This window comes from Heptranchias perlo, chromosome 1 (genome assembly GCF_035084215.1).
Source record: "Heptranchias perlo isolate sHepPer1 chromosome 1, sHepPer1.hap1, whole genome shotgun sequence".
Lineage (NCBI taxonomy): Eukaryota > Metazoa > Chordata > Chondrichthyes > Hexanchiformes > Hexanchidae > Heptranchias > Heptranchias perlo.
The window spans coordinates 154,409,265-154,430,580 of record NC_090325.1 but is presented as its reverse complement, the minus strand read 5'-3'; the positions used below and the strand labels follow the sequence as shown (position 1 = coordinate 154,430,580).

General features: G+C 43.7%; 1 protein-coding gene across 3 annotated transcripts in view; it reads left to right on the top strand.

Annotated features, from left to right (window-relative positions):
- The window catches only part of gria2b (glutamate receptor, ionotropic, AMPA 2b), a 174,726-nt gene that overhangs the window by 126,835 nt on the left and 26,575 nt on the right, over window positions 1–21,316 (top strand). For all 3 annotated transcript variants that reach the window (XM_067992722.1, XM_067992715.1, XM_067992707.1), the window contains exons 5-6: window positions 3,264–3,317; window positions 20,627–20,788. In XM_067992722.1, the coding sequence (XP_067848823.1) occupies window positions 3,264–3,317; window positions 20,627–20,788 (216 nt within the window). The remainder of the gene's footprint in view (window positions 1–3,263; window positions 3,318–20,626; window positions 20,789–21,316) is intronic.

The window sequence follows — 21,316 nt, the reverse complement described above, 5'->3', positions numbered from 1 at the left end:
GGGTTTTGAGATTGCCCCAGCCTGCTCGTTCCCCGTGAACCCACGAGACTGAATGGGGCCTTGCTAGACCATGGTGAACTGATGGATCACCGTGCTCGAAGCTCCGGTGTCCACCAAATACCTTCCTTGTACCGTTTCCACCCCCATCTTCACACAAGGTCTGCCCCACTCATCGTACGTGAGCGGACACAGGTACTCAGGCTGGGCACGCGCTCGTCAGGGTGATGGGCATATGGGAGCGGTCGGGATCACACTGCTCACGGCAGCGTCAACCCTCCCTTTCTCCTGCACGAAAACCGTGCGAAGGGCGGCTTCCAGAACATCAAACGGTTTCCCGATCACCCCCGTCGCTTCGACGGCTTGTGGCCTCTGCATTGGCCCTTTCTTCTGGGTCGGGCACTCTTGCCTCCATTATCCCGTCTTTGCACACCCGAAATATGTCCTGGACTTGTCAATACTAATCCCATCCTGTCGCCATTCCTTCCTATTACTCTCACTGGCTTTCATTTCATGGACCCACCCCTTTGGTTTGACCTCCTCCTCTGAACCGGCTTTAAAGGCCAGGTTCATCTTCTGGTGCACGCCGGCCTCCATATTCGCGAGGTCCTCGGAGTCAAACCAGGCCTCTGCCTTAGCCCTTAGTTTTGGCAAACTGTTTGCCTCGAGAGTCCTGAGCCAGTGATTCCTGAGCTCCCCTTGCAACTGTAGCCTGTCCAGCACCCTACCCGTGGCCTTTTCGTATACAGGCCATAGCCTGTCTGTGAATGCCTGTGGTGCTTCGCCCACCAGCTGCAGCGTTCTCTTCACTCGCGAGAACGGACTACCCTGGGTATGCCCCATGGCTCTCAGGATTTCTTCCTTTAAACTTTCTGTGGTTCCCTGTCCCAGCCTAGTGGCTAGGGACAGGGCCTGGTACAACTTTCCGTCCAGGGAAAACAGCAACAGCTTGTGAACCTCTCCCTCACTGCACCCATTGATCCCCCCGACTTGCTCTACTTCCATGAAGTGAACGGAGGGGTCCGCTTCCTTCTTGAGCTTGGGCATGCTCGCTATTATAGCCTGCAGTTGTGGGGTGGTGAATGGGACCATGTAATCGTTCTGCAGTGGGCCCTGCGCACCGTCTGGTGCGGGTGGACCGTACTTTTGCTGCCGCAGAGGACCCATCGGTCCCGGTGGCGCTTCCGACGCCGGTCGGACCTCCCTATCCCGAACCCAATCCTCAGACTCCAGTCCCTCGTTTTCCCAGTCCACCCGAGCTTTCCTCGGGGTAACTAAGCTAACCATCCCTCTGGCTTTGGACAGGGCCTGTTTTAAACTGTGGATCTTTTCCTCGCAGGGTCCGTGGTTTAAATCCTCATAACCCCTGCTTCTGGCCACCCTGTAGGCTATTTTGATGTCTTTCAGCTGACCCTCTAACCCATCAACTTCACCCGTTAAACATGCATTTTCTTTCCTTACAGCCTGCTCATTGAGCTTGGCCTCGGTGACCTGGCACTGCAGGTACTCCCTGGTGTTGCGGGAGGTTTCTTCTTGCGCACGTCTTTCTTGCCTTTCCTCGTGCAATCCCTCTACCAACCTGTTACACACTATCCCCCTGACTTTTCTTCTGACTCCTTGAGCTCGGCCTGCAGCTTTCCAACCTGCTCCCTGAGCAGCTGGACCAATTTCTGCAGGCACAGTAGCCAAATTGCCTTTTCTTTGGACCTTTTATGGTCTTTGGACCCTGTCCACACTGCCGCACTCTGTTGCGGGCAGCTGGAGTGTACCAAGTCCAGAACCCACTGCTTAGCCACATTAACCTTCGTGTAGGCATAGCTGTTAATCCGCCTTTCCATCCCTTCCAATTCTACTGTGCTATGACTCAGTGATCCAACGGGCACACTGCCTGTTTCTCCTGCCTGACTCGCCATTTCCTTGTAGGGTGTTTTGGGGTTGTTCTCACCCTATTGATCGGTGCAGATATCTGGTCCCCGGTCTAGCCAAGGAACACTTATACCTCACGGATCGGGGGTTTAGGAAAACGGGACTTACGCTAACGCACCTGGTGATGGATCATGTAGCCGAATAGCACAGAGAACACACAAACTTGGTGTTTGAATTGAATTGGAATGTTGGTTTTATTATATCGTCAACACAAAGAAAATAACGATACAAATGGTCCTACACAGTACATTGAGTTACACGCACCCACTACTGTACTTTATCCCGCTAATCTAAGAGGTTGGTGGGGACCCTGGAGACACCTATCAAACACACACATATGGTCGAGGCTCACCAATCCTTTGCACTTGCAGGTCGGGCTGACCAGTTCTCTCACGTAGGGTTCGTGGTTTCGCTGGAAGCTTCTCTCCTCCCTGGAAAGCTTGGGTGAAAAAAAAAGAAAGAAGAGAGAGGGAGAGATAGAGCTGGAAAAGAGATAAGAGCTAAGAAGCAAGAACCAGAGACAGCAGAAGCAAGAGAAAAAAACAAGAGAGCAGAACAAGAGGAGCAAAAGCAAGACTGCAAAAACAAGAGGGAGAGGGGTTTCGAGCTTCCACTTATATACCCCTCTCTTACAATGGTCTTTGTCACTTAAATGAGGCACTTCCATGCCTGTTTAAACATTTTTTACAAAGTCCTTAAGAATGTTTGATGGCTTTTGATGGTCTCTCATCATGTTGCAATTGCTTCTCTCGATGGGCCATTGTTCATTCCGATTTGTTGCGCACTTGCCGCACAAGGCTTCTTTTGTGTCCAACGTCCTAGGTGTTGATCGGTTTTGCTTTAAAACAAAGACATGGCCCCACCACGTCTGGAGCAGTTGCCTCTTTCAATGGCCGACTGCCTCTCTGATCGTTGACCACCTGCTGTAGGTTTTGCATTAAAACAGAGACATGTCTGAAGCAGTAATTCTCCCACATTCCACTGTGTGTGTTGTTGATTCGTCTGGTGACCTCTCACCTATCCTTCCATCTTAGGATTTTAGTCAATGGCCAAAGTTTTACATATTCAGGTAAAAGGTGGAATTCCCAGAACTCTTACAGTGTCAGAAATCATATGAGATATATTAGGATGATGTGATCATTCCTCCTTTTTCTGATGCTGAACTTGAAGTTGGTAGCTACTTAGTATTTTATAACAAATTCACACTGGCAAATAGTTTTTTTATTTTGACTTTTATATTGGAAAGGATAGTGTTGGGTACAGTTTATATTTCTGGTAATTTGATCTTCAATAGCAAATGTCTTAATAAACAAACTAATTTCTTAATTTCTTCATCACAGGTCATAACTATTGGGAAGCACGTTAAAGGATATCATTACATCTTTGCTAACCTGGTAAGTAACCTACAATGTGCAGTGGAATCCTTCTATATGTGATAGCCTAGGGACAGGCAAATTAAAGTTGCCTGTACAAGGTTTGTACATAATAGAATTGGCTCTACCAGTACTGGCTGTGGCAGGTACATATTGAGACTCAGTAAAGAGCTTTGGTTTGTGGTATTAACCATTTTCTCTCACTAGCGAGAAAAAGAATGTTGTTAAAATGAATAATTCATTGGTTAAAAAGAAACAGCAACACTCCCAGTAATGGCAAAAACTCAGGAAAATGAAAATAATTCTTTCTATCTATTCCTGTCAAGCTGCTCGCCAGATCGAATATGTGCCCATGTTAGACCCAATTGACTCATTCACTATGCACTGCTATTGTGATGCCCATTTGCTGAAGCCCACTTACCTGTGTACATTTGCATTAAGAATGCCACCTAGAGTTCTCCTGACACTAAAGAAGTACTCCAATGGGAATGATGCCAACTTAGTACTTAATCAGTAATTCTCAGATCAAAGAGAAATGGCTGTTTGAGTGGCCTCCAAATTGGCAGATTGCAAAAGACCATCTTCATTAAACTTTGATGCAAATAATATTATCATAGAATAAACAATGCTTAATTTATTGAATAATGTCTTCAAACAGAAGGTTCTACCTGGCTGAAGTTAAATCTTTGAATGTCATAACCCTAGAGAACATCTTAGTTCAAAAAGTGTAATATGCAACCGAATAAGTTAAAATAAACAGTTCAATAATTTGCTGATATCTTCAAAACATGCTGTGCTTTTTTTTCCGGAAGTTCTTTAAAAGGATTAAAGACGAATTGAAAAATGAGGCATGTGTTTCTAGTCATGAAATATACTATCATTAAATTGAATTAAAATGCATAATATTGCTGATTGATTGGACTGAAGTGTTCAGATTTTGTTCATGATAATAGGTTTCTAAGTCAATGCTTATCAAGAATGTATCACACAGAACAGTCACATTGTATAGTAACAGGGCAAGGATACAAAAATAGTGGGGCTGAAATTCCATGGCTCTTCCAGTGCACTTCTGCTGTAATTCTGGTGGGAGTGTGCTGGAAGGGCCTAAAATAACATAGAATTGCATAGAATTATATAGAATGTACAGCATAGAAACAGGATATTTGGCCCAACAGGTCCATGCCTGAAACATGGCTACATAAGGAACAGGACTGGCAGTTAAATGTTGCAGGATATAATGGGGGTGATTTTAAACCCCTAGAACGGGTGGGTTGGGGACGGATGGGAGTTGAAAATAATTGTTTTTTTGGGTCACGACCACAACCCGGCTTTATTTCCAGTTTTAACGTCCGCGCATGAAATGCAAAGTCCAAAGATTTTGCGGTTCCGACCCAAAAAAACATCTATTTTCAACTCCCACCAGCCCCCAACCCACCCATTCCTGGGGTTTAAAATCACCCCCAATGTATTTAGAAAGGATAGGGAAGGAAGAAGGGGGTGAGGGGTAACTGTACTAATTAGATGCAACATAATGGCAGTAGAAAAAAGGGACATAAGTAACAATAAGATAGAAACAGAATCCATATGGATTGAGACAAAAGATAATAAGGGATCAATCAATTTAATAGGTATATTCTACAGACCACCTAATAGTGAAAGGGAAGTGGAGGATAAAATTTATAGACAAGTCTATGAAATGAGCAAAAAAACATTGAATAATAATCATGGGAGATTTCAATTGCCTCCAAAATAAACTAGCAAGACGAGGTAGGGAAAGGAGAAAAGGGCAATGGAGTTTTTGCAGTGCGTACATGACACCTTTCTTATCCAGTATGTGAGAAGCCCAACAAGAAAGGAATCACTGCTGCATCTAGTAATGGGAAGTGAACCAGAACAGATAAGAGAATTAAGCATAGGGGAACATCTAGGCAATCGCGATCATTATATAATAAGTTTTAAAATAATGATTGAGAAAGACATAATTTTGAGGGGATGAGAATGGAACTAGGGCAGGTATAATGGAATTTTTTTTTGACAGACAAAGAATTAGAAATATTTAAAACGGTGATCAATAGTGTTCAGGAGAAATATAGTCCTCTAAAAAACAAGAACAAACTAGTTAATAATGAAACACCATGGATGAATAAAGAGATAAGGGTAAAATTGAAACTAAAGAAAAAGGCATACTTTAAATACACAGACAATAAGGAGAGGATGACAAAAGAGATATGAAGAGGTTAGGAAAGAAGTAAAAAAAAAATTAGGAAAGCAAAGAGGAACTATGAGATTAAATTATCAAGGAATATAAAAAGAAATAGTAAAGTACAGACACATAAATAACAAAAGAAAAATTAGAATAGGGATAGAGCCACTAAGGGATGGACAAGACAACACAGTGAAATGGCGGAAATATTGAATAGCTCTTTGCCTCCATATTTACCAGTGAGACTAACAAGGTGGGCAGGATATTAGAAGAAGAAGTTGAAAAAGATATTAAAACATTTAAGATAGAAGTTGGGGGAGGGGGGTGATAATTGATAAACTAAACAAACTTAGGGAGGTTAAGACATCTGGTCCGGATGGATTACATCCACAAATATTAAAAAAAATTAGGGAGGAGATAGCAGAGGCACTATCACATATATATGAAAATTCACTAAAGAAGGGAATAGTGCCAGAGGACTGACGGACAGCTAATGTTATTCCTATATTTAAAGAGGGAGATATAACAAGTCCAGGGAGCTATAGACCAGCTAGCTTAATGTTGGTGGTAGGAAAGATAATAGAATCTTTACTGAAAGATTTATTAGAAAGACATCTAGAGAACAAAAATTTAATAAGAATAGTCAATATGGAAAGTCGTGCTTGACCAACCTTATTGAATTCTTTGAAGAAGTAACAGAAAGAGTAGACAAGGGTAATGTAGTAGATGTAATATATTTGGATTTTCAAAAGGCCTTCGATATGGTACCACATTGTAGATTCATGACTGACGTCAAAGCATGTGGAGTCAGGGGACAGGTAGCACAATGGATGGCAAGCTGGCTACAAAACAGAAAACAGAGAGTAGTGGTTAAGGGTAGCTACTCAGACTGGCAAAAGGTGGGACGTGGTGTTCCACAGGTATCGGTGCTGGGACCACTATTGTTCACAATTTACATTAACGATTAGGATTCGGGAATCGGAAGTACAATGCAGGTTATTAAGGCCATATAAAAGGCAGATCAAGCTCTAGGGTTCATTTCTAGAGAGATAGAATTGAAAAGCAAAGAAGTTATGTTAAACTTGTATAGAACCTTGGTTAGACCACAATTGCAGTATTGTGCACAGTTCTGGTCTCCATATTATAGAAATGATATAGAGGCATTGGAGAGGGTGCAAAAAAGATTCACAAGGATGATACCAGAACTGAGAGGATACCCTTATCAGGAAAGGTTGAACAGGTTGGGGCTCTTTTATCTAGAAAAGAGAAGGCTGATGGGTGGCCTGATAGATGTCTTTAAGATAATGATAGGGATTGATGGGGTAAATGTTGAGAAAATGTTTCCACTTGTGGGGGAGTCCAAAACTGGAGGCCATAAATATAAAATAGTCGCTAATAAATCCAATAGGCAATTCAGGAGAAACTTCTTTACCCAAAGAGTGGCAAGAATGTGGAATGCGCTACCACAAGGAATGGTTGAGGCAAATAGCATTTGAGGGGAAGCTAGATAAGCACATGAAGGGGAAAGGAATAGAAGGGTATCCTGATAGGGTTAGATGAAGTAAGGAGGAAGGAAGCATAAATGCTGGCACATAGAATCTTTACTGAAAGATGTATTAGAAAGACATCTAGAGAACAAAAATTTAATAAGAATAGTCAATATGGAAAGTCATGCTTGACCAACCTCATTGAATTCTTTGAAGAAGTAACAGAAAGAGTAGACAAGGGTAATGTAGTAGATGTAATATATTTGGAGCATAAATGCTGGCACAGACCAGTTGGGCTGAATGGCCTGATTCTGTACTGTAGTTTCGATGTAACTCAATATAACTTGATGTCGGTGTTTGTGCTCCGTACGAGCCTCCTACCTCCCTACTTCATCTAACCTATCAGCATATCCTTCTATTCCTTTCTCCCTCCTGTGTTTTATTTAGCTTCCCTTTAAATGCATCCATGCTAATCGCCTCAACTACTTCTTCTGGTAATAAGTTCCACATTCTAACCACTCTCTGGGTAAAGAAGTTTCTCCTGAATTCCCCATTGGATTTATTGGTGACTATCTTATATTTCTGGCCTAGTTCTGGTCTCCCCCGCAAGTGGAAACATCCTCCCTATGTCTACCCTATCAAACCCTTTCATAATCTTAAGGACGTATATCAGATCACCCCTCAGTCTTCTCTTTTCCAGAAAAAGAGCCCCATGCTGTTCATTCTTTCCTGATAGGTCTAACCTCTCAGTTCTGGTATGATCCTAGTAAGTCTTTTTTGCACCTTCTCCAGTGCCTCTGTATCCTTTTCACAATACGGAGACCAAAACTGTTCACAGCACTCCAAGTGTGGTTTAACCAAGATTCTATACAGGTTTAACATAATTTTTCTGCTTTTCAATTCTATCCCTCTAGAAATAAACCCCAGCACTTGTTTTTTTTTTTACGGTCTTATTATCCTAGGTCGCTACTTTTAGTGATTTGTGTATCTGTATCCCCAGATCCCTTTGCTCCTCTAATCCATTTAGGCTCTTATTATCCAAGCAGTGTGTAGCCCCCTTATTCTTCCTACCAAAATTAATTTGGGACCCAAATATGTTGGCTCCTGGCCTTTTGTCAGGGATACTGTAGGGCCTTGTAAAGCACAGAACCTCTGTTTGCCGCTTAGCTAGTGGTATAGGAGGAGGCAAGGCAGAGGGTGAGGACTCCCAACAATAGTAGTTCCCAAATCTCGGTCTCCCATCAGCTAGGTCAATCACTGGCAGTGGTACACCTGGTGAACCTGGTATACACAGGCTGACGTACACAGGTGCACGTGGGCCGCACCTGGGGGTGCAGGCTCGAATCATGACCTGGATCCCCAACGATTTCAAGCCAGGCAATTCTTTTAAAATATTTTTTAATTGGCTCCTTTTAAAAAGGGAAATGAGGGGCAGTTCTTTAACCTTTCTGCAGCGGGGGCCCCAATACTCTCTCCCACCAGACCCAGCACAATACACCACAGTATGTAACTTCTTTAGTGGGTACGAAGCCGAGATGCAGCCCTAGTGGCTGAGGCACTTACCATTTACATTGAAAGTAGGGAGATCTTCCAGTGACCCCTGGAACGTCTGCCAGGGTCAGTGATGGAAGTTCTTGGTGGGCACGTTGCGATACTTACGTGGGGATGTGCCGCATCTCCCCGCTCCGTGGATTTTTGACCCGTGTGCTTTGATAGCTGAACTCTTATCACTAAATTTTACTAAAGATGCAACTTCCCTGAGTTTCCAGCTAACAGTCACATAAGCCTAAATTTTCTGAGTAGACAGCTGAAAGCAACCTCTCCGACTGTCGACACATATCGGAAAATCACGCTGGTACGTACTCAGAAAATGATCCCCCGTGGTTTCCACTGTGTTTTTTTTGCATTTGTTACAGTACCACTTATACATGGATGTGAAAAGTTTCTGATGCGCATTGATACCAAATCAGCAGTATAAATTGGGCGTCAGAAGGCATTCTGTCGCCCAAATGCTCTGAAGCTACAAGGTTTGTGACCCCTTCTAGTCAGTACTCTCATTCCACTTCCACTTCGCATCCGATATTGTACTGGGGTAAATTTTCTGAGCATGTGTTTCCAGTGCAGACCTTCATCCAGTGGCAGTGCATATCAGGAACTCAGGCACAGAGATCAACACACCTGATTGGCTGGCCGCTTGATTTTCCATACTCGAAAAATTTACCTCATAATTCCAGCCTGACATGAAACAATGATGTAAAGGTGCCTTGGTGGGCCATTGGATTTCCTGGGGACTTTTTAAAATAATTATAGAATGTTATTAATGTTAGAGAAAGAAAGTGTCGCAGCCTGCTCTTTGCTAAAAGGAATCACCAGGGAGCAACGGTTTACATGCTCATCAAATATGAGAACTCCTTCGTCACTGAGCTCAATGTGACCTCCAATGTGATCAATCTTGAATTGTGATCAAGTTTGAATCCCACCCAAATTGATCAGATGAAAGCCTCCCTTTGATTACTCAGATGGTTCTAGGTGAAATAAGTTCGGAAACTCTAAGTGTCAGTTTAAGTGGCCCACAGCATAAAACTGCCTACAACTCAACAGAAATTGGCAGTCTTATTGCATATATGCAATAGGTTGACTGATGGGTGGGAAAATTCATAATGCAGTGGAGAATACTCATGATATATATAGTTGGGACAGGTTAGTAGACAACCTGATAGGCTCAGTGGGACCTACGCCTGCTGAGAGCAGGAGTAGGCCCTGTACTAGGCATGAAGACGGTCCCAAGATTGCCAGAGAGAAAGGTAATGAATCCCGGAGGGCTTGATTACTTTTAAAATTCCACCCATTGATTTTTAGGAGCTTACCTAAACATTTGCCTGGCTTCTTTCTTTAGGTTTTCTTCTTTCAGTCTGCCCTGGGCCGTAGGTTAGCCTGTCGGATCTGCAGGGTGACACTTTAACTTCCGCCAACTCATGATGTACATTCTCTAGTGTGGGCTGCCCACCCTGACTATGGAAATGACCATATCCCCAGGATGTGGGATGGAGGGGTGTGGGGGTCAATACCTTGGCTGAGCGGCAAACACAAGTCCTGCCCTGTCGCACTTCTAACAGTGGAGTGGGGCTTCAGGAATTTCAGCCTCTTAGTGTATTATTCACAGTTATTTTTTTTCTAGCTGATAACTTCAATGACCATTAACGTTTTTAAACAAAGTAATAAACTTAATTGTTTGTTTTAGTCTGTTACAGAATAGTTAAGATTTCAAGTTTAGTTACGGACAGTGCTAAAGGAGTCATCGCTCATCTTTGTGATGGAAAACAAATTTTTGATGAATGTTCAAGGAATGGATCATCAGATATCAACCAGCAGTTTGACCAAACAATTATTTGGACCCAATATTCTGTTTACGCCCTGGGCGATTCTCTGGCATAATTGCTGGACAGGGGCTGGGAAATGGGTGGAATCCAGTTTCGCCAGGATACCGCATCATGGAGAAGAGACCGGGAAATTTCAGTAGGGGGGATGAGGGTAGATCTTCTCGCTGCTCCCCAATGTTAAGGTGGTGTCGCTGGTGGAATTACTAGGCGACCCTGAGAATTTGGCCCTTATTAAGCCTCAGTAGAACTCTTGCCAGCTGAGATTTGGTGTGAGTCCTCTTGAGGTCTTTTGAAAGGCCCCAGATATTCACCAAGCAAAGGTAATCAATCCTTTGAAAATTGCCCTGCTACTTCCATTAGGAGCCAAGAGGGAGAGAACTGACCGAGTGGTTGGGCTGTTCACAGGCCATTTCATTCACCCTCAGAGCAAAATGATCAACCCCAAAACCTGCTCTTCTTCCCACGGTACCTTCCCGTGCGAGCACAGGAGACGCATCACCTGCCCTTTCACTTCCTTCCTTCCCACCGTCCAGGGCCCCAAACACTTCTTCCAGGTGAAATAGCGGTTTTCTTGTACTTCCTTAAACTTGGTATTCTGTATTCGCTGCTCACAATGTGGTCTCCTCTACACTGGGGAGACCAAATGCAGATTTGGTGATCGCTTTCCTGAACACCTCCGGTCAGTCTGCAAGCTTGACCCTGACCTTCCAGTCACTTGCCATTTTAATTCCCCACCCCACTCCTACTCTGACCTCTCTGTCCTCAGGCACTTACACTGTTCCAATGAAGCACAACGGAAGCTCAAGGAACAGCACCTCGTCTTTCCATTAGGCACTTTACAACCTTCCAGACTCAACATTGATTTCAGTAACTTCAGATCATATCTACCGCTCCCATTTTTTCAGACAGCAGGTGCTGGTAATGGTTCTGATGTTGCCATTTACAGCTCCTCTAGACCCATCTTTTGTTTTTACTTGTCCCATTACCACACTCCTTGCCTTGCACCATCATCCCTTTTGTCATTTAATCAATCTTGCTCTCCACCCCTTTATTCCTTCCTCCCCTCCACCTCCTCCCCACCTTTCCTGGCTCTATACTTGCTTAAAAACTGTTAAATCTTTAACTTCATAGTATCATTGTAGGTACAGTGCAGGAGGAGGCCATTCGGCCCTTTGAAAGAGCTATCCAATTCGATGCATTCCCTTGCTCTTTCCCCATAGTCCTGTAATTTTTTTTCCCTTCAAGTATTTATCCAATTCCCTTTTGAAAATTACCATTGAATCTGCTTCTGCTTTCAGGCAGTGCATTCCAGATCATTACAACTCACTGCGTAAAAAAATGTTTCCTCATGTCGCCTCTGGCTGTTTTGCCAATCACCTTAAATCTGTGCCCTCTGGTTACCAATTCTTCTGCCACTGGAAACAGTTTCTCCTGACTTACTCTGTCAAAACCATTCATGATTTTGAACACCTCCATCAAATCTCCCCTTAATCTTCTCTGTTCTAAGGAGAACAACCCCAGCTTCTCCAGTCTTTCCACATAACTGAAGTCCCTCATCCCGAGAACCATTCCAGTAAATCTCTTCTGCAACCTCTGTAAGGCCTTGACATCTTTCCTAAAGTGCGGTGCCCAGAATTGAACACAATATTTCAGCTGAGGCCTAACCAGTGTTTTATAAAGGTTTAGCATAACTTCCATGCCTTTGTATTCTATGCCTGTATTAATAAAGCCCAGGATCCCATTTGTTTTTTTAACAGCCTTATCAGTTTGTCCTGCCACCTTCAAAGATTTGTGTATGTGCATCCTATCTCACTATTCCTACATCCCCTTTAAAACTGTACCATTTAGTTTACATAGCCTCTCCACATTCTTCCTAAAGTGCAATGAGAAGGGGTTAATTAATAATCTTGTTGTGCGGGGTCCTTTAGGGAAGAGTGACCATAACACGATAGAATTCTTCATTAAGATGGAAAGTGAAGTAGTCCAATCCGAAACTAGGGTCCTAAATCAAAACAAAGGAAACTATGAAGGTATGAGGAGTGAGTTGGCTATGATAGATTGGGGAGCTTCATTAAAAGGCATGACGGTGGATAGGCAATGGCTAACATTTAAGGAATGAATGCATGAATTGCAACAGTTATACATTCCTTTCTGGCGTAAAAATACAAAAGGATAAACAGCCCAACCATGGCTAACAAAATAAATTAAGGATAGTATTAGATCCAAAGAGGAGTCATATAAAGTTGCCAGAAAAAGTATCAAGCCTGAGGATTGGGAGCAGTTTAGAATTCAGCAAAAAAGGACCAAGAGATTGATTAAGAGGGGAAAAATAGAGTATGAGAGTAAACTCGCAAGGTACATAAAAGTGGACTGTAAAAGCTTCCACAAGTATGTAAAAAGAAAACGATAAGTGAAAACAAATGGAGGTCCCTTACAGTCAGAAACGGGAGAATTTATAATGGGGAACAAGGAAATGGCAGAGCAATTAAACAAATACTTTGGTTCTGTCTTCATGGAAGAGGACACAAATAACTTCCCAGAATTGCTAGGGAACCAAGGGTCCATTGAGAAGGAGGAATTAAAGGAAATTAATATTAGTAAAAAATAGTGCTGGAGAAATTAATGGGAAATTAATGGGAAATTAATGGGAACGAAAGCCAATAAATCCCGAGGGCCTGATAATCTGCATCCCAGAGTACAAAAAGAGGTAGCCATGGAAATAATGGATGCATTGGTTGTCATCGTCCAGGGATAGAAAACAGGGAACGACATCAGTAGTAGGGAAAATGCTAGATTCTATTAGAACCATAGAACCATAGAAAAGATACAGCACAGATGGGGGCCATTTGGCCCATCGTGTCCACGGCAGCTCGAAGAACAACCAGGTGCCCACTCTAATCCCACCTTCCAGCACCTGGTTCGTAGCCCTGCAGCTTACAGCACTTTTGGTGCAGGTCCAGGTATTTTTTAAAAGAGCTGAGGGACCTTGCCTCGACCATCAATTCGGGCAGTGAATTCCATACACCCACCACCCTCTGGGTAAAAAAGTTTTTCCTCATGTCCCCTCTAATCCTTCCGCCAATCAGCTTAAATCTATGTCCTCTAGTTCTTGAACACTCCGCTAGGGGAAACAGGTACTTCCTGTCTACTCTATCTGGGCCCCTCATAATTTTGTACACCTCAAGCAAGTCACTCCTCAGCCTCCTCTGCACCAAGGAAAACAACCCCAGCCGATCCAATCTCTCCTTGTAGCTGCAATTTTCAAGCCGTGGCAACATTCTTGTAAATCTTCTCTGCACACTCTCCAAAGCAATTACGTCCTTCCTGTATTGTGGTGAACAGAACTGCGCACAATAATCCAGATGTGGCCTTACCAGCGTTTTATACAGTTCCATCATTATATCCCTGCTTTTGTATTCTATACCTCGGCTAATAGTGGAGAGCATTCCGTATGCCTTCTTCACAACCTTATCTACCTGTACTGCCACCTTCAGGGACCTGTGCACATGCACTCCAAGGTCTCTCACTTCCTCTACCCTTCTCATTATATTCCCGTTTACTGCATATTCCCTTTTACTGTTTGCCCTCCCTAAGTGCATTAACTCACACTTCTCTGGGTTGAACTCCATTTGCCACTTTTCCGCCCACTCCACCAACCCATTGATATCTTCTTGGAGTCTACAGCTATCCTCTTCACTATTAACTACACCGTCAATTTTTGTCTCATCTGCAAATTTGCCAATCATGCCCCCTACATTCAAATCCAAATCATTAATATACATCACAGACAGAAAGGGACCCAACACTGAGCCCTGTGGCACACCACTGGAAACGGATTTCCATTCGCAAAGACATCCATCGACTTTTACCCTTTGTTTCCTGTTACTGAGCCAATTTTGGATCCATTTCGCCACATTTCCCTGTATCCCATGGGCTTTTACTTTCCTGACCAGTCTGCCATGTGGGACCTTGTCAAGTGCCTTATTAAAATCCATGTAGACAACATCCACTGCACTACCCTCATCAATCCTCCTTGTCACTTCCTCAAAGAATTCAATCAGATTTGTAAGGCATGATCTTCTCTGAACAAATCCATGCTGACTATCCCTGATTAAACCAGTGACAGTATATCCTATCTCTCAGTATTGATTCTAATAGTTTGCCCACCACTGAGGTAAGACTGACTGGCCTATAATTGTTCGGCCTTTTCCTTGTACCCTTTTTAAACAATGGTACTACATTTGCAGTCTTCCAGTCCTCCGGTACCTGCCCTGTATCTAATGAGGATTGGAAAATGATCCTCAGAGCATCCGTTATTTCCTTCCTGGCTTCTTTCAAAAGCCTAGGAAACCATCCATCCAGCCCTGGTGATCTATCAACTTTCAAAGATTCCAGACCCTCCAGTACTTCCTCTCTCATTATGTTTAACCTTATCCAGTATTTCACACCTCTCCTCTTTAACTATTACATCCGGATCATCCCTTTCCTTTCTGAATCCGGAAACAAATGGCTTCATTTTAGCACCGCTATCGGGTGCGTTCCTGGCGGGGGGCTTCGAAAATCGGGGAATCCCAGAGCGGGTTCGGAGCCCGGCTCCAACCCGCCCACTTCCGGGTTCCCCACAGACGCGCCGACGTGCGTGCGCAGCCCCCGCATGTGGGAATCCCGCAGGCAATTAAAGCCAGCGGGGTGCCACTTAACAATATTTATCTAGCTATTTCAGGTCGTTAACAGACCTGATTAAGGGATTATGTGAGGAGGGGTGGGATTTTACATACAACTGGGACTGTTTCCCATACTGGGGGAAAAACTCCCAGTTGAAATGGACATGTTGCAGCTGTCAGCCTGTGGCAGCTGCAAAGGTCCATTTGACAGGTGGTGGGGGGGGGGGGGGGGGGGGAGACCCTCACTCATTGCAGGAGGCCACTCTGTCACTTGGGACAAAGTTTGGCCTCCACCACCCTCCTCCTGACAAGAAAATTCACCAACTTGCACACTTACCCCGGGGTCCAGAGACATGTACCTACCTTGCGGACCCCCTCAGATGTACATCTTCCGGATGGGGGCCGCCGTAGCTTCAGTCATGACCTCCTCGGAGGGCGAACAGCCTCACCGGCCATGCCGTCCAACTCTGACACGTGGAGCTCCACAACAGAGTGCTGTGACACATCCACCTGCGCAGCAGGAGGGAGGGCAACCGCAGAGAGAGATGCGTCACAGAGGGCAGTACCCTCGCCACAGGGTCCACAGACCGAGGCTCAGCTTCCTGGACCTCTCTGAGCAGCAATGCACACGGAGGCTCAGAGTCACTCGACATGTAGTCGTCGACATCTGCAGCCTCCTTCATGCCGAACTGCTCCTGGCTGGCCCGAGCACCATCTTCTTACCTGTCGCTGTCAAAGTCACCACTGCCCTCAACAACTTCTCCTCCGCATCCTTCCAGGGTGCCACCGGGGACATCGCCGACGTCTCTCAGTCGTCTGCACAAAAGAGCCCTGCAAATACACCTACACCCCTCTGCGGTGACACAATGGGTGTCATCAGTTGTGGGTCTTCATTGTGATCCTCAGGAAAGTGCATTATTGCACAAACCAGACAAGATTCGCAAAGACGTGGCAGTAGTGGTGCCAATATAATATGTAATGTGAGTTGGTCAGAAATTCAATATAAGTAAAAACCATGACAAACCCTCAAACACCCTTGTGCATCCCCTTCATGCTCACGACACGTTTGCCTTACGCTGCCTACTGCACATATGTGATGCATGCCCTGTGGCCGCAGCACAGGTAGTGGCAGGTTGAGTGAGGCTGACTGTGAAAGAGATGCATGAGAGTGTGAGTATGAGATAGAACCATGAGATTGTATGAGGATTGGGTTGAGTGGTAGTGGTGGGATGAGTACTGGCGAGGTGAGTAAGTGCAGGTAAGATGAGGATGAGCTTTGAGTGGGTATGAGGGGTGATGAGACAGAGTAGTGTTGGCAGTGCAGAAGGAGATGTGGGGTGGGGGCGGTGATGTGGCAGACGGAGTGTTGGGGAATGAGTAAGTGTACTCACTTTGGCTGACCTACTTAGGTCATTGGAGCGCCTTCTGCACTGTATGCAGGTGCGCGATATGTTGGTGGTGCAGGTGACCTCCTCTGCCACCTCAAGCCAGGCCTTCCTGGTGGCAGAGGCAGGCCGCTTCCTCCCGTCCGCCGGGGGAATCATCTCTGTCCTCTCCATCCTCCTCACCCCATCTAATGATACCTGGAGTGAGGTATCATTAAACTGGGAGCAGCCTTCCCCCTGGGCTGCTCCATGCTGTAATTTTTCCTATTTGTTGCAGCATCTGTCAGTGGAGGACTGCCCCTTTAAATAGAGCTCCTCCAGCTGACAGACCTTACTGCGCATGCGCAGCCTGCCCGACGCGCAGATCAGCAGTGGGGAACCCGGGAGACCAGGTAAGTGGATCCAATTAGGCTGCAATCGCGTGGGGGGCAGACTTATTTCGCCGGGCGCATAGCCCCCCCGCCGCGAACCCGCAGCCCTGGTAACATCAAGCCCAAAATATTCATTTAAAACCCTACCCACATCCTCCGCTTCTACACACAAGTCACCCTTATCATCCCTCATAGGTCCCACCTTTTCCTTAGCTAATCTTTTGTTCTTCATGTACTGATAAAACATCTTTGGGTTTTCTTTAATCTTACTAGCTAGTATTTTCTCATGCCCTCTCTTTGCTCTCCTTATTTCCTTTTTTACGTCATCCCTATACTTTCTATACTCCTCTAGGCTTTCTGCAGTATTTAGTTTTCTGTGACAGTCATAAGCTTTCTTTTTCTGCTTTATCTTGCCCCGTATACTTCTAGACGACTAGGGGGCTCTAGATTTGGCAGTGCCACCCTTTTTCTTTGAAACCATTATAAAGGAATTATAAATAAAATATTTAGAAATAATCAATGGGATTAGACAAAGTCAGCATTGATTTATGAAATGGAAATCGTGTTTGACAGACCTACTGGAGTTTTTTGAGGAAGTAACTGATAGAATAGATAAGGGAGAACAAGTGGAGGTGGTGTATTTGGATTTTCAGAAGGTCTTTGATAAATTACCCCATAAGAGGTTAGTGTGCAAAATTAAAGCACATGGGATTGGGGGTAATATACTGGCATGGATTGAGAATTGGTTAACAGACAGGAAACAAAGAGTAGGAATAAATGGGTCTTTTTCGGGATGGCAGGCAGTGACTAGTGGGGTACCACAGGGATCAGTGCTTGGGCCCCAGCTATTCACAATATATATCAATGATTTGGATGAGGGAACCAAATGTAATATTTCCAAGTTTGCTGACGACACAAAACTAAGTGGGTTTGTGAGTTGTGAGGTGGATGCAAAGAGGCTTCAAGGTGATTTAAACAAGTTGAGTGAGTGGGCAAATACATGGCAAATGCAATATAATGTGGATAAATGTGAAGTTATCCACTTCAGAAGGAAAAACAGAAACACAGAGTATTATTTAAATGGTGAATAGATTGGGAAATGTTGTTGTACAAAGGGACCTGGGTGTCCTTGTACACCAGTCACTGAAAGCAAACACGCAGGTGCAGCAAGCAGTTAGGAAGGCAAATGGAATGTTGGCCTTCAATGCAAGAGGATTTGAGTAGAGGAGCAAGGATGTCTTACTGCAGTTATACAGAGCCTTGGTGAGGACGCACCTAGAGTATTGTGTGCAGTTTTGGTCTCCTTAGCTAAGTAAAGTTATACTTGCCATAGAGGGAGTGCAGCGATGGTTCACCAGACTGTATCCTGGGATGGCAGGACTGTCGTATAAGGAGAGATTGGGTCGACTAGGCCTGTATTCACTCGAGTTTAGAAGAATGAGAGGGAATCTCATTGATACGTATAAAATTCTGACAGGACTAGACAGACTGAATGCAGGGAAGATGTTTCCCCTGGCTGGGGCGTCTAGAACGAGGGGTCACAGTATCAGGATATGGGGTAGGACATTTTGTCACTGAGATAAGGAGAAATTTCTTCACTTAGAGGGTGGTGAACCTGCGGAATTGTCTACCACAGAAGGCTGTGGAGGCCAAGCCACTGAATATATTTAAGAAGGAGGTAGATAGATTTCTAGACACAGGAGGCATCAAGGGGTATGGGGAGAGAGCAGGAATATGATATTGAGATAGAGGAACAGCCATGATCATATTGAATGGTGGAGCAGGCTTGAAGGGCCGAATGGCCTACTCCTGCTCCTTTTTTCTATGTTTCTATGTTTTCTACCAAAATGTATCACTTCACACATCTCTGCATTAAATTTCTTCTGCCATGTGTGTGCCTATTTCACCAGTCTGTCTATGTCCTCCTGAAATCTGTTACTATCCTCCACATTGTTTACTACATTTCTGAGTTTCGTTTCACCTGCAAACTTTGAAATTACATTCAGTATACCCAAGTCCAGGTCATTAATATATATCAAAAAGTGCAGTGGTCCTAATACCGAATGCTGGGGAATACCACTGTATGCATCCCTCCAGTCTGAAAAACAACCATTCACCACTGCTCTGCTTTCTGTCCCCTACTCAGTGTTGTATCCACGCTGCCACTGTCCCTTTAATCACTTGGGCTTTAATTTTGCTAACAAGTCTATTATGTGGTACTTTATCAAATGCCTTTTGAAAGTCCCCATACACAACATCAACTGCACTACCCTCATCAACCCTCTCCGTTACTTCATCAATGAACTCAATCATGTTAGTTGAACATGATTTTCCTTTAACAAATCTGTGCTGACTTTCATTTATTAGCCCATACTTTTCCTAGTGCCAATTTATTTTGTCCCGGATTATTGTCTCTAAAAGTTTCCCCACCACCGACTGACTGGCCTGTAATTGCCCGGTTTATCCCTCGCTCCTTTTTTGAACAGGGGTGTAACATTTGCAATCCTCCAGTCCTCCTGCACTATCCCTATGGAAGGTTGTGACCAGAGCTTTCGCAATTTCCACCCTTACTTCCCCCAGTTCTGATGAAAGGTCATCGACCTGAAACATCAACTCTGTTTCATTCTCCACAGATCCAGTCTAATTATACTCCCCAGCACTTTGAAGTCTTAGCTGTTACTTTTTTTCTGAGTCATTTCATGCGTGGACCTGGAGCCTGACCTTAGGTAGCTCATAGTGTAGTGACAGATGCTATCTATTGTGCCTGTCACCCCAGCTAACCTAAAGTAAGAGAGGAACACCTGGGTTAAAGCTACTGTAGGACAACTGTGAACAAATAAGTTTAGATTTATTTAAATAAATTTAGAAAGTACAAGTGTGATGGGATATTTAACTGTCATTTAAAAAAGCAATGTATGGCACATTTCTTCTTTAAATAGTGGAAAAACTAATGGTAACTATTTAAAGCCAATCAGTTAAATGCTTTCAAACCATCGATTATATGTGTATTTCATATTTCAAATTCACAAAGCTGTGACTGCCAAAATATCGTATGGTGACGATGGGTGAAAGATTTAATTTGTGAAAGCCAACTGTGCTATGATCAGAACACTAATAGGATTAGTGAGGATCCAATGCATGTCCTATCCAAATATCCAAATCTCTGTGATTGTAGGGAATGACCTTTAATTTTTGTTAGTGGAAAAAAATTACTATATAAAAATCTCAGCTGGAGTGGAAAAGAATTAGGATTATTGTACAAAAATAAATTGAATGTTCAATGAGCTTTTTCCAGGTACTATGATATATCACACTTCAAAGTGTTGCTCTTTGTCACAGATGCAAAACAATTATATAAAAAAAAGAGAAAGCCAGTCATTGACCTGGAGAACAAAATTAGCAAACAGCTAACAATTGTCCTCTGATTTCCCTCCAAGGTTTATAGCAGTTACAATTATCTGGATTTGCCTGTTTAGGCCACGTTTCCATAGGGAGTACTTGAGCAGTTGCCTTAAAGGTTCTGCTAGTCTTAAATTATTTGTCTCTCGAAGGTACTTCATGGCTGTTCATGTCATAATAAATTAATTACAAAAATTCATTAACATGATCTCACTGATGATTAATAGAATTCGTGGTGGGCTCTATCATAATAGAAACTGGCTCACTTCCAAAATTAACAGTGCACCCAAGTGTTTCCATTGCTACAAACATTACCTGAATTTTTGAAATCATTCATTTCCAGCAGTATTACAATGAGTAATTTTTGTTGGGGAGCGAGTTGATGATGCTCCTGATTAACAATGACAGCATCAACAGTGACGCTCTTATTATCTGCTGCAGGGATTTACAGATGGAGACTTATCAAAAATTCAATATGGTGGAGCAAATGTGTCTGGATTTCAAATTGTTGATTATGATGATCCAGTTGTTATGAAGTTCATGCAGCGCTGGCTAGCATTGGATGAGAAGGAATATCCAGGGGGGAAAACAAGCAAAATTAAGGTAGGTTTACTATCAGTGTTATTTTTGACGACAAATTCACAAAAATGTGATTGCCAAAATATCGTATGGTGATAATGGGTTAAAGGTTGAGTTTGTGAAGGCCAACTTTGTTATGATCAGAACACTAATTTAGAAGAAGAGCAAGGGAGATCTCCCCGGTACCCTGGCCAATATTTATCCCTCAACCCGCATCACTAAAACAGATTATTTGGTCACTATAACATTGCTGTTTGTGGGAGCTTGCTGTGCACAAATTGGTTGCTGAGTTTCCTGCATTACAACAGTGACTACATATCAAAAGTACTTCATTGGCTCTAAAGTGCTTTGGGATCTGAGGTCATGAATAGCGCTATATAAATGCAAGTCCTTCTTTCTTTAGTAGCATTAGTGAGGATCCAGTGCATGTCCTATCCAAGTCTTGAAATGTCTCTGTAATTGTAGGGGGTGACCTTTTTATTTTTAATAGTGGAAAATAATTACTGCTTAAAAATCTCGGCCAGAGTGGCAAAAGAATTAGGACAGCTGAAC